The sequence below is a fragment of the Otolemur garnettii genome, unplaced genomic scaffold (assembly GCF_000181295.1).
Source record: "Otolemur garnettii isolate 467f Iridium unplaced genomic scaffold, OtoGar3 scaffold00031, whole genome shotgun sequence".
In the NCBI taxonomy this organism is placed as follows: domain Eukaryota; kingdom Metazoa; phylum Chordata; class Mammalia; order Primates; family Galagidae; genus Otolemur; species Otolemur garnettii.
The window spans coordinates 4552581-4566255 of NW_003852426.1; the positions used below are offsets into that span (position 1 = coordinate 4552581).

Below are 13675 nucleotides of genomic sequence, written 5' to 3' on the forward strand. Positions count from 1 at the left end.
TCGTCTGTGCTTGGAGACCTATGTGTGATCAGGTTTTATTTGGGTCCTGGAGTAGACCCTAGGCATGCTCCGAGACCCTGTCTCTGATTTGGGGCCGGTTCATTCTGCTGACATTGAGCACCAACTGGGTGCGGGGCCTGACTCCTGTGACAGAAACTGGCCTTTAAGGAGCTTCAACCTGCAGGGTACAACACATTCATTGTGAAGGGGGAAGAACCAAAAGTGTGTAGTTGGGTTTCTTGGAGGAGGCCCTGTGGCTACACAGTGTGATTTTCATAAGAAGCGATGGGTAGGGAAGAACCCAGAGCCCCACAGTCTTGCCATCACTTGCGGTTTAGGATGTGGGCTTTGGAGCCAGACAGTTCAATTTTAAATCCCAATACCACAACTATTAGATGTGTGAGCATATCCAATTAATGTTTCTGGCCTGTTTGCCAGTAAACCTCAGTAGGGTTGCTATGAAGATTAGAAGAGGTAGTTTGTGTAAGGTATTTAGGACAATGCCTGGCACATGCACATATGTGTTTATACCTAACCTTTATCTTTGTCATTGCTGTGTAGGGCCTCCCATGGGGTAGGTGATTTCACTACACAAAGGTTTTTACCAGGAAACCCCTAAGGGAAGCAAAGGAAGTTATGGCAAATGGAAATAAACTATAAGTTCATGGTCTTCCTTCACACCCCTCTCCTTCTCTTTGTATTGCTTTCACATCCCTTTCCCAAACATTTATTGCCAGCCTGGTAGATTCCAGTTGGTTTCTAGCCCTCTCCCGGGTCTGTTCTCTCCTACCTCCTCCCTGGCATCTCCCTGTAGCTTTACCCAACAGCCCCATCTTGTCTTTCCCCTCCCCAGCACCCTGAGCAATGCTCAGGTCTTGTGGTTTTGCATTCCTGCCACTTGCTCTACCTCAAGGGTATTCAACACTGGCCACAATTTCTGGGAAAATTACAGCCTCAGCTTGGTCAGGCTTCTAGTGTTAGCCTCCCCATCTCCCGGACTTAGCTGCTCCCATGTGGTGCGATTTCTCTCACCAAGTGTTGTTTTCCTTTTCTCTGCCTGTGTTTGCACGGAATGCCATGAATTTGATATAGTGATTGCCTAACACATATACCACATAATAGTATTTTATTTCTTTCTGAAGCACTGTTTGCATGACAAATGAGTTGGTAACATTTGTGCAACTCCTTGCAGCTGTGCAGTTCAATATATAAAGAATGAGCCTTTTGGCATGAATACTGGCCCTATGTATTCTAAGAGGGCTTGAAACTAATGTTTAAACAAAGTTAACATTACAGCATTTCATAGAGTTATGATCTATTTTAGCACAAGGGATCTCAGGGCAATTTAAAAATATGGACTGAACTAGGGCCACCCCCAGCGGTGGTATATGTGTGGGCTTTGTCAGCCTCCCCGGTGTTTGGGACCGATGTTGCTGCTACTCAACACCTGGGGCCAAATCCCAGCCTCTTCCCCTGAGCCCTCTGTCTTCCCTCCAGCATAGAACCCATCATGTTTGCAGCTATGGCCATTTGCCAAACCAAAGTCGACCTCTGCCTCCAGAGTGGCTTCTGACTGTTGATGGCCTTGTCCTGCTGGGTCCAACAGGCCTTTCCGTGTCAGCAGGTACCCAGGTCCTGGACCACTTACTGTGTATTTGCTGATCAATGCTTCCCTTACCCCTCTGAGAGGAAACTCACAAGTTAGTCTTTCCTCCCAGGTCTTGGCCTTTCCATTTTCTACCTGAACTTCCTGCTTCAACCTCACTCCTTTCCTGGATTTATATCCCTCCATGTCTTACATTAATATTCTCCACCCCATGGCCTTTTTACCTTGTTTAGTAAAGTTGGGTTTTGGCTTTTTACTTTCGTCCACGTGCTCTCTGCCCCTCAGAAGGGTTCTGTCTCAGTGTTTCTTTGAGGCTGCTGGCCCTTCAGGAGCTGTCCGGGGAGCTGTCCACAAGGCCCTTGGGCCCTTCAGTCTGCTTTTCTGTATCTTCAGCATGGTGCTCCTGCTGAGCCTGTCCAAGCTGGGAATACCTATTTTAAAGAAAAGGGCGATATTGCAAAGTCAAAGGCTGCCCTGCATGTCCTCCTTTTTCAACACTTCGTTGTGGTTTTTTTTTAAGGTTAGCAGCTCAGGCTGTGGTCGCTCTTCCTGATTTATTAAAGGCAAGAGAGGAAAAACAAGCTCCAATGTCTAAATCTACTTAGTAACCACATCCATACTTTTAGCAGAGGTGAAGGGCTGCTTGGAGCATGCTCTGGATTCCCGGAGGGCTGCCACGCTCCCTTCCGGCCTGCTGACCTCTGTCTGTCTCAGCCAAGCCTTATAATAATAATGGCCATAAATCTTTTAGTGGTTTCCATTCTCCTCCTCCTGCAAAAAGCTCTGGAACAGGACATTTGTCAGATCTTCAAAGCTGCTCAGGGACCACAAACTTGTCCTTGATCCACCTCATTAGGGCCTCTGGGCTTCTCAGGCCTTCCTTCAAGCCACACTGGAGGGGGCATCACAGTGGAGCCAGGGCACTGGGTTGAAAAGCAGGTGCCTCAGATTTTGACTGGAATGAACCTAGGAGCACCCACTTTCCTGTTGCTTCATGTCAGGGACTTATGGAAGAAGGGGTCATCCTTTCCTCTTTCTAGGTTTGGGGGGTGTCAATGTAGGGGATAGAGTCCTAGAGAAATGCCAGAATGATGGGGTTTTGGGGGAGAGGTTGACAGAATCTTGCTCTGTTGCTCTGGGTAGAGTGCAGTGGCATCATCATAGCTCACAGCAACCTCAAACTTCTGGGCTCAAATGATCCTCCTGCCTCAGTCTCCCAAGTAGCTGGAACTACAGACTTGCATTACCATGCCAGACTATTTTTATATTTTTAGTAGAGACAGAATTTCACTCTTGCTCAGGCTGATCTCAAATTCCTGACCTCAGGAAAGGAGGACATGCAGGGCAGCCTTTGACTTTCCAGGAAGCAGTTCTCCCACCTCAGCCTCCCAGAGTGCTGGGATTACAGGCGTGAGCCAGTGCACCCAGACCAAAATGGGTTTAATGGGCAGTTATGCCACCTGCTTTTCTTAATCTCTTAAAAATTAAACAAAACCCTCCCTCTTTTGACAGCTCTCACACTTTGATATCGGTGGGTAAGAGTTCCTTTAGAGATGTGGAATACGTTACCCCATGTCAATAACAAATTGTGTATGAAGAAAAATGTAATGATTTCAGAACATTTTCTTCTGGTCTTTGTCCGTGATTAGATTATACTAAATTACAGCGTGCAGATATCAGGTAATTACTCTTTGCTTTTAACTATTCAATTTTATGGCAAATTCACATAGCTCAGTAATTCTAAAATCACACCAGTGTGTTTACTGAGAAAATACCTCATCATCTCCATCTTGTGAAGCTAGGTTCAAGTTGCCCTATAATTACCTGTGGTCCTGTTAAGTATAAAGTACATTCCAAATGAAGATAGGGTAATCTGTACCTCTCTGTAATTGCCAGGGATCTGGAGAGATTCTTGGAGATTTTGCTGGGTAAACCTCGCAAGATGTGAAGAGGAACGGCGTCCTTGCCCTGCTGGTTACTCTGGGTACCTAACCTGCTTCTGATCCTGGCTGGTTTCTGGTCCCACTCCTTCTGTAGCTTTAACCAGGAGTGTGTCTCTCTTTTCTTCCATTTTGTGAAAACACGGTCATTTTATCTTGGCTCAATTCACAGAATCCTCCTCATCCTCCTCACAATTTTAATTTTTTCCAGGGCTGTGCATGTCCCACAAGCAATCGAGTTTGCCATCCTGGAAACTGGAGGAACTCATTGATGAAACAAATTATTTGAGCCGCTTGTGGGAAATTGAACAGTGGCAGGAGGAGGAAAACGAGAGAGAAAAGGAGCCGACACATCTAAACAAGCAGCCAGGGCACCGTGCATACAGATGCGGGTGGTAGCTGGGTCCCTGTTGTGGCTCATTACCTAGAAGCACATCAGAGGCTGCAGGGTGAGGGTCAGAGACATCAGGCTGTAGTGCTTGAGCTTTGAACGGGGCTTTTCTGTAGAAAGGGTAGCTCTTATACCCTTCCCTGGTCCTGTGATCACCGAAACAATTCCTATTTTAAAAAACACAGAGCGCCGGGGGTGAAATTTCCCAGGAGCTCCACTTCCCTTATTGGGGCTATTTCGGCACTGCTCTCCAACACTCAGGATCTCAGGTAAAATTGTCCAACGGGTTCTGGGCCCCCTCCCCCTGAAGTGGGCACCCCTTGCTGGTGATGGGGAAGGTGTTCTCACTACAGGGGCAGATTCCTACAGAGGGCATGAGAATCCTGTTTTTTTGCTTCTGGGATTGTGTTATAGATAATGGGTCAAACTGGCAGGGGGAACTCTGAGAGGCAAGAAGAGTTGGATCCAGCTCTTCCTAGCAGCATGCTTTGTAGATTTCTGTGTCTTTCCTCCTCACCTGCCCCCTGCAGCAGTCTCCTCTCTCCATTTATTACTGGTGTCTTGGCAGCATTTCCTAAGAACCTACAGCTGTCCTTGGGTTGGTCAGTAGATGCCCCGGAAATGTGTGTGACTGTGCAGTGTGGCAGGGTCTGGATCCCATGGAAGGTATAGGTGTTCTTCAGAAGAATTCAGAGCACCCCACAAACAAAGGTCCTTTGTAAGGGTTAGAGTTTAGTTCTGGTAACTACTTTCTGTGGCTAAGGCCCGGCAACAATTGGGGTGAGTGAAAATATGGAATGGTCACTGTGTTTAATTGCTGGTGACCTATGGATGGAGCGAGCTGTGGTTCCTATATGGCCCCAGTTTATAAATAAATGAACATTCATTAATGTAAAATTAAATTAGAATAAAATTCCCCATCCAGTTTTGTTTAGAAGGCAGAAATAAGTGGGTTGGCTGTGTAATTTTGCTGTGGATGCTGGAGCATGTAGCCACAAGGTGATAATAATAATAATAATAATTTGCTCTGTGCTGCTACCTCTGTCCCCAGATCTCTAGGAGGATATTACCACCTTGCTTTTGCAAAGCCTCATTGAGGTTAAAGGGCTGGTTGGAAGTTACTCAGCAAGGGGTTGAGTGCAGAGACCTTAAAATCCTTTGGTCCATTAGACCTCTAGTACATGAGTAAACAGAAAACCAGCAAGCAGGAATCAGACCAGGATTCAGGAGACCTGAATTCTGGTCATTGCTTTGCCACTGACTCAGCGTGGGGGGCAAAAAATGCCCTCTTTCAGAGCTTCAGTTTCCTCACCTATGCTGGAAGGGCCAGTGAGAATCTTCCAGTTACCTGGATCTGAATTAATATTTGAACTTAGAACTCACAAAAAGCACACATTTCACTAATATATGTACCATTTTTGGCCAGCTCCCTCTGAGCTTTACTTTTCCTCCCCTTTCCTCGTGACCTGAGTTTGCCCTTTAGAAATTAAAATATTAAATAAGAGTCATTTCTGTATATTTCATGCTTTATTTCCTAGAGGGGAATGTGCTTTGGAAAGGGTGTTTTCCTTCCACGCCCAGCTGGTGGGCAGTGCAAATTTCTAGAGCCTCAGTCAGGTGGGAAGGGGCTCCCAGATCTGTCCATCTCTGCAGAGTGGGGCTGTCACTTGGCTGCTAGGGAAAAGCAAAGGTTTGCAGCTCAGTACTGTCAGCAAGTTTGCTTACGAACTGCCCTCTAAAACCGGCCTGCAGGTCGGAGGGAGGAGGGGGCATTCAGAGCAGGCTGGAGGCCTAGGAGGTGGGAGGTTTTGCTGGAGTTGGGAAGCTGTCTGTAGCCTGGGGCAAGTCATTTAACCTCCCAGTTTCACCATCTCCTACCATACTTCCTCAGGTCTCTCTCCTCTCCTGGGGACTGTGAGAAGTAATTAGTAGCTGTTTGTCAGAGGAGATCTAGCTTTGCAGAAGTAACTCATGCAGACCTTGAACTGGGCAAGGCCAAATGGGGCTTAGGACTTCAATTTGCAGAAAGAATGGGGAAAAGAAATCTCACCAGGGTTTCCTCCAGAGCAACCACCCAGTCTTGGTCTTGTTTTGGGAGGGAATGCAAGGAGGGTTGGGTGGGATTGCTGTTGATTTGTTGTGGCCCTTTGCCAAAAGGGGAGAATTGGGGAGAATTACACTCTTCTCCCTCTCTGGAGAATTGGGGGACTTTGAGGCCACCAGCAAACATCAGAGCCCACCCCCTCTATGATTAGACTCCTTGCAGACACTGAGGTACTAGGGAGAGAGCTTCATGTCCTCAAGTGCAAAGCAGAAAAGCAAATCACCATCCTCAAACCCTGCCCAGGCATACTCCTGGAATGCTAACCCCAGGGCGGGAGGAGGCCAGGCTGGAGCTGCAGAGACACTCTGCCCTGCCCGTACCATTCTGAGTGGACACCAGCACCTCGCTCAGCAACCCTTCCAGGGCAGCCCGGTACTTTTCCAGCTGCCTGGAGTTCATCCTCATTCCAATTTCCACAGGAGCAGTCAGCTGTGAAATAAGGCAGAGTTAACAAGGGAGAGTTTTGGAGGAGGCCGTTAGGCCTTGGGTGCCCTACAGGTGGCAGGAGGGACCCACTCTTGCTGATCTGGGTCTCTAGGGCTGGCTGAGAATTCTGACACCTCCCCCCCAGAAAGCTGGATCCCAGAAGTCACAGAATCCTGCTGGGAAATCAACACACCTCTTCTACTGGGGAAGCTGGGTCAGGAGGGTGTGGTGGGCTGGAACCTCACCTGGCTTTTCACATGGAGAGGGACTCACTCCCCCTCCTGTGATATCCCCCTCCAGTGATAATAGCTAACATCCATGAACCTTAGCATTCAGGTGTCATGCTAAGTGCTTTATGTGTTAAGCCTCTTAATAGTCCTATGAGGTACAGACTATTAATGTTCCCTTTTTGCAAATTAGGAAACTGAGGACAAAGAGATTGAGTAACTCGCCCAAGGCCACAAGGGGCAATAAATAGCAGAGGAAGATGTTATACCCAGGGGGCCTGGCTCCAGGGTCTGTGCCCATGACACCAGGCTACCTTTTCTTTCTCCATCTTGAGACTCTCCACCAAGAGGAGTTGTTGTGGCCTCAAGGCAGAGTCTAGGGTGCAGATTGATTTTCTGTCACCCTTCATAGCTTCTGGGCCCACTGATCTTGCTGTACAAACTAGCTGGCAGCCTCTGAGATTCCCTGCCTTTCTGGGAAGTTGCTATGGCGTCTACTTCCCCACCACCCCCCCAGGCTTGCTGGGTGTGGGAGATGGGCCTTTTCGACCTTGGGGGGCTCAGAATGTCCAAGTCCTGCCTGTGCCATGCTCTTGCTGTAGTTTTGCCTCTCTCTCAGCCGCTGTGTCCTCACTTTATAATGGGGAGGCTGGACTGGGTAGTCCAGGGAGGCCCTCCCAGCCCCTCGTGTCGTGGTTCTAGGGAGATGGAAAGGACATGACAGGTACCTCTCCCCAAACCTTCCCCAAAAGGTCCCATGGGAACCTTGGAGTTAGTGCCTAACACTCTGCCTCAGGTGAATGTAGAGCGTGATTATGAGTGTGCTTCCCCTTGTCGGCTGCAGGACTCACTCCCAATTCCCTCTTTGTGAGCCCAAGGAGGTCAGAGTGGATGAGGAAGGGACAGGGGCCCCATCCCTCTGAGTACAGTGACAGCACTGCTAAGTACTATGACAGCACTGAAGTCACTATCTGGGCCATATCTTGACAGTCTAGAAAAGTTACTGGCTTGACTGTCCAGTGGGAGGAGGCAGGAGGCAGCAATCCGGCTGACTCTGTACCAACTCCTGTGTGACCTTGGCAAGGCTCTCGATCTCTCTGGATATCATTCTTTTCACACCACAGGCCCTTTTACATGGAGGTGTCCACAAATAGGTCTGAGCCTTCTTCTCTGAAGAAGTCCACATGGGCTCCCTCAGTTTGCTCACCCAGTCCTGGCTTGAAACTCCATCCAGTCACTGATGACTCCCACATTTACATCTCCAGCCCTGAACCTCTCTCCTGAACTCCAGACTTGTGTGTCCACATGTTGTGCAATGTCTCCATCTGGATGCCCAGAGCATCTCAGAGTTCATAGTTTCAGTCTGACTTCCCAGTCTTCCTCCTACCAACCAGCATCCAACCCCAGCCTTAAACTGTCTCAGTTAGTGGCAGATCTGCCCTTCTAGCTGTTATAGTCAAAACCTTTAAAGTCAGTTTTTACTATTCTCTTTTTTCGCATCTAGATATGTCCATTCTTTTTTTTTTTTTTTTTGAGACAGAGCCTCAAGCTGTCCCCCTGGGTAGAGTGCCGTGGCATTACAGCTCACAGCAACCTCCAACTCCTGGGCTCAAGCGAGTCTCCTGCCTCCGCCTCCCAAGTAGCTGGGACCACAGGCGCCCGCCACAACGCCCGGCTATTTTTTGGTTGCAGCCGTCATTGTTGTTTGGCGGGTCCGGGCTGGGGATTCGAACCTGCCACTTTAGGTGTACGTGGCTGGCGCCTTAGCCGGTTGAGCTATAGGCGCCGAGCCGATATGTCCATTCTTTCAGCAAATCCTATGGGCTTCTACCTCCAAAATATTTCTAACATCCAACCACTTTGTCTTGCTTCCAATATGACCACCCCAGAAAAATGACCAATTTGTCTCATTGTTGGTGACTGTCTCTCCCTCCTAGGATGGAGCTTTCTGCCTGGGTGTTTTGCTCACTGCTGTATCATAGGACTGCCCCCGGCTGACGGTGGTTCATGGACCCTGCCTCCTGGTCTGGCTGGGGGAGCCATGCCCTACGCTGAATTTTTCCCCACAATTCCCATCGTCTGCTCACCGTGATCACTTCATTTCCTTCTTCCTCAGTAGGTTCCATGAGCTCTACAGCACTTGGCTCCTCAGACCTCTGCCAGACACTCAGGGATTTCTTTTGCCCTTTATTCCGTTCTTTTTCCTAAGAGCAGAGCAGAAAAATTACACAAACCATCCTCCCTCAAGTTGCTCAGATGTCTTCTCCCCTGTCTCCATTTGCACAAGGTGCTAATTGCACGGAGCTCCCCACAAGCTGAAAGAATCCCCTCCCCAGGGGCCTCCTGCATGGGAGGTCTCAGACACCCAGTAGCTTGAGGGTGGCCTTGAGGTTCTGGCCATAGGGTTTTCCACAAATGGGTCAACTTGAAGAGGAATTCATTCCTTTGTAGCTAAAACATTGTACCCAGATTGTTACTGTTAATTAAGTTAAAAAGCTGAAAATAATGGCTACCCTTCATGCATATTAAGTGTGAAAATGTGTCTTTCTTAGCAGAGAGCCTATAAAAAAAAAAGGTAGCATGACAGCCTAGCCTATAAGGGCACCATGGGGTGGCTTGGGAACTCAGAGTCCCTGGGAGGTGATTTATAAGAGGCTAGACAGGGAGATGAATTACGGAGGAAGGAGTTTGCAGTGTCTTCATAAAAATCCTGGTGCTTGGCAATTATGAGGAGGGAAAGCACCGAGCAGATTAATGCAAAGTGTCCTTTAGCTGCCATTTTACTAGTTCATATTCTACTGAGTTTTGGTTCAGCCTCAAATCTTGCCTGGTATGCTGCTTATCAGGTCCCTGAGTGCTGAGACCAGATACACCCTATTCCTTTTGTGTCTCTAATGACACTCTTGGGGTTCTGCTGTGGGCCTGGCCCGAGACAAGGTAATTCCAGGATAGTCAGTTGTCTGCTGCAGAGAACTGAGCCAACTTGGAGGAAGGTGTGTAGTGCCTGCTATGGCAGCTCCCCCAGTTCCCGCATCTGTCCCTGAAGAAGGAGAGTTGGATTCCAAAAAGGGCTCTGTTCTCTGGGAATGTGCAAACTTGTCCTGCACAGTGTGTGCAGACACAGGCAGGCTGAGCTACAGAGCCCTAAGACCTCCCAGGGAGCTAACTCATGTGTTTGTCTCTGTTGGAGATTCAGTCTCAGACAGGGGGGAGCATGAGAGTCCCATTTCTTCATCTCTTTGGGTTAAAGGGAAATAAATGTCTGCACACACACTTGGAATCCTCTGAAGTCTAAAGGAAAAGTTAGCAGGGAGACAGAGGCAACAATCCAGTTTCGTTTAGGCCTTGCTGCCTGAGTTCAATTAGGCCTGCCTGCCTTTGTTCTGGGCTCTAAAGAGGAGGCTTTGCCACTGCTGCATGGAATGCCAGGCTGCTTCCCACCTCTAGGTGCTGGCTCCCCTTGGAAACCCACTGCATGACCCCCACCGTGCTGAGCCTCACCTTTCTCCTGCAGGCTTCCAAACCAGCTCCTGCCCTGGTGATTGCTCCTTCCTCAGAACCTGAGGGCTTACCATCAGCATCACTTATGGGGCAATTCATCATGTCCTGCTTGTGACATCTCTGTCTTCGACTGTTAATTATTTTTCATATGTTTGTGTCTTGGCACCCTAGCTTGCTCCTTGAACATGGTGGGTGGGGGTGCTGAGTTTTTTGTGCATGCCCTGGCCCATCACCCAGGGTGGTCCCTTGTACTGTGAGAAGCTCAGTAAATATTTATTAGTTTGTTAATTAAAAATTTCCTCCAAAGGGTGAGCCGGGAGTGAGAAAGATGTTGCTTATGTGAGCCACTGACATCTCTGAGTGATGCTGGTGAAGGAGTGGAGGTAGCCAGAGTGATGGCTGGAGCATGGGGCATCTTGGTTCTTGGTCCTTTATACCGTCACTGGCATGGGTAATTAACATGGGTTTACGAAAGGAGCACACATGCTTCAGTGAGACTAACCCACTTCAGGGCTGAGTGGGGCTGTGAGGTGGGCAGTGGGGATCTCTTACCTGCATCCTCTGGAGTTCACCATAGGTGAAGATGGGGACGAAGGCTTCTGTCTGGGAGGCCAGCATGGCAGCTGTGTGTACCACCAGCAGGGCAGCCACAACCTTGTGGGACACCATTTTGGAGCTGGACACTGACAAAGAGCTTTCTTTGGTTAACCAAATTTAGGGCACAGTAGTAGACTATGGCATTGGAGGCAGGAGCCTTTAGCCCTGGTTCATGCCCTATGGCTGTGTGACCTTTAGCCTGTCTGGACTTGGGCCTGCTATCAGGGCTTAACCAGATGAGCTTTGAGCATCCTTTCTGCCCCAGAGCTGTGATAGCTCCTGGGAAAGGCCACTCAGTCCCCTGCCACACACCAGGGAAGAATCATTCCACTTATCAGCCTTGTCTTTGTTATAGCCAATGTCTTCTGGGGCCACCTGGGCTCAAATGGCAGGAGGGACCTCATCTCACAGAGAAAGAATTAGGTTATCAACAGAACCACACTCTAAGACCCAGGGAGGCCTCCCTGTTCCATATGCTGATTAGAATGATGAAAGGGATGACCAGGGCACTACCTGGGAGTACCAGGCCAAGACCCTGGTCTGTAGAGGACAAACCTGAGACCCTCTGGCCATGTGAAGGAAGAACTAGATGGAAAAATTTAGTGTGGGACAGCACCCTAGAGCTGAGACTGCAGCCCTCACACCAGTGGGGCGAGTAGTGGCTCTAGAACAAGCTACTCACTGGCTCCAGTGCATCTAACTGCCTACTGGCCATTGTCCAGAAACAACAGGGAGGGGCCTCCTCTGTTCAAGTCCATCGATACCCTGGGAATGTGAGTGCTGGTGGGGTGCTAGTGTGTAGGGGGTATGTCTGGGATGGCTGACAGGATGGCAGACCATGAAGGCTTTCAGGGCTTAGGTCCTGCCGAGGAGCAAGTTGGCACAGTGACTGCAAGCTTGAGTAGGGGGTTCTGTTGGGCAGCCTTTGGTCAAGGACAGGGTGGTCCTGGGGAGGAGATGGCACTGTCTGGCTGGGTGCCAGCCTCAGTTGACTAATTCAAAGGCAGCAGGGGCTGAAGCCCCGGCCTTCTGAGGCCTGGAGCATTTCCCAATACCCAACTTCACATTGCTTTGCCCATAAGAAGGTGGAGGAGGGCGTCCCAGGGGGCAGGCCTGTTGGATACATCTTGGGCACCACTGTTCCTATTCTTGGTGGACCACTGAACACAGGACCCAGGCCTCCAGAGCAGGGAGGGGAGACTAGGGTGGCCTCTGTGGCAGTAGGGATGGGGTGGAGGTAGGCACTGGGTTTCAGATAAGTTCTCACAGCCCTCAGGCAGCCTGGATTTGTGGGTAGGAGAGGGTTGTGCTCTGGGCTGGCCTCAAGGCTTCTCTGTATGTCTGAGCCCAGCTCTACCTGTGAAGAGGACCTTCCAAGCTGTGAGCTTGCATCCTGCCTCTCAGCCAGGACTTATCTCTTCAGTCATCTGAAACCACTGCTACCAAGCAGGACACTCCCTCATCCACTCTCTTCTTACCCACTGCCTACTTTCATTTTGAGCAACATGAGAGCTCAAACAGCCAGAGTCTCCCCATCCAAGCTGCATGCAAATTCCCAGCAGGTTAGAAGGACCATCTGATCACTAAAGACCACCTTCTGGGAAGCTGAGGCCCTGCATGGAGCCCCAGAGGAGCTTTGCTGAACAGAGGATGGGTGGGGTGGGTGAGCCCATCACCGTTTCCCCTCTCCTTCCTGTCCTTTCCCTGCAGTGTCTCTGGGAGCTATATTCCTCCCAGTGGAGAAGGATATGTCACATTTATGGCATCCCATTTCCTTCATGGAGATACTATAGATCCCTTTTCATTCTGGTGTTTGTATTTAATTCACTCTATAAGAATCAATACAAACTTAAAATAAAAAAAGGCAAAACCAATTGTTCATTTTCTTGATCTAACCGGCAGTGGGCGAGTTGCCTGCGTTCACGTGTGTTCTACTGAGCTGGGAGTGGGAAAGACAGCTTTCCATTGCATGATGAGGTGTTGAACCCTATTTTCCATCCATCGTCACTGGGCTCCACCCCTCAAGTACTCAGCTCTGCTGGAGGGGGTGCTGGCTCCCCCTGCCCCACAGCAGCACTGGGCTGGGCTAATTCTTGCCCTTGGGACCTGATTTTTCTTGCCTTCCCAGAGCCAAGCTGCCTTCCAAGTAGGGCTGTGCATCCATGCTGAGCTGTGGGTGACTTTCTGGCCTGCTGTTGGTGTGCCAGACACACTCAAACAGCCTCTGCTTTGCAGGGATTGTACCCACTTGCTTCCTTCCAGCCTCTAAACCTCAGCCCTGCTTTTGCTCTCTGTGTGACTTTAAATGATTCTTGTATTTCCTTGGGAATTAGCTCAGTTCTCTCAGTCTGAAGCCTAGCTGGCTCTTAGAAGGTGGCAGAGGGACACAGGAGCAGGTCAGCTCACTCCAGAGTGCCTGGGACTGGGCTGTCTCCAGCTCACACCGCTGTCTGGCATTATGGCCCATGCTGACAGCCTCCCCCACCCACTTTCTCTGATGGCTACTTACAGTGTGAACGTAGTCAGAGTGGGCCTGGAGGAGTCTTCCTGCTTGTCCTCTGGTGTCTGGTTGGTGTGATGGGCCCTTATATACCTCCTGTCCCTTGGAACTCCCCTGGGAGCTCATTAACCTTTGGCCACATCTTTGAGGGCCCTGGGATGGGGAAGCCTGGATTCTTGGAGCTCATGGAAACCACAGGCAGGGCCTGCCACATAATGGGCTTCCAGGACTTTCCTGGAAGGCCTCTCCGCAAGCAAGTCAGGGATCTGTGGAAGCCAGCACTCACCTAGGTGGCATTTTCCTGTCTGCTGAACACTCAGCTGCCGCTCAGAGGGTCATTTTAATGAAAGTCTTATCTTTTTTGTTCCTTAAATTTATGACAT

The 13675-nt window shown here is 49.5% G+C and overlaps 1 protein-coding gene across 1 annotated transcript; it reads right to left on the reverse strand.

The window, feature by feature from the left end:
• Positions 1–5448: 5448 nt before the first annotated feature.
• On the reverse strand, positions 5449–13358 carry MLN (motilin). The gene is made up of 5 exons (XM_003789106.1): positions 13302–13358; positions 10748–10871; positions 8782–8898; positions 6389–6470; positions 5449–5611 (listed from the first exon to the last, which is right to left on the reverse strand). The coding sequence occupies exons 2-5, from the start codon at positions 10862–10864 to the stop codon at positions 5601–5603; spliced, it is 327 nt and encodes a 108-aa protein (XP_003789154.1). The 5' UTR covers positions 10865–10871; positions 13302–13358; the 3' UTR covers positions 5449–5600.
• Positions 13359–13675: the final 317 nt, after the last annotated feature.

Bases quoted from the DNA above. Each gene is read 5' to 3' on its own strand.
- MLN (XM_003789106.1), bottom strand. From the start codon at position 10,864: ATGGTGTCCCACAAGGTTGTGGCTGCCCTGCTGGTGGTACACACAGCT. The intron at 8,899-10,747 runs GTAAGAGATCCC...CTCTGCTCTTAG, and splicing joins GTGAACTCCAGAGGATGCAG to GAAAAAGAACGGAATAAAGG. The intron at 6,471-8,781 runs GTGAGCAGACGA...CTTATTTCACAG, and splicing joins AAGGAAATGAAGTGATCACG to CTGACTGCTCCTGTGGAAAT.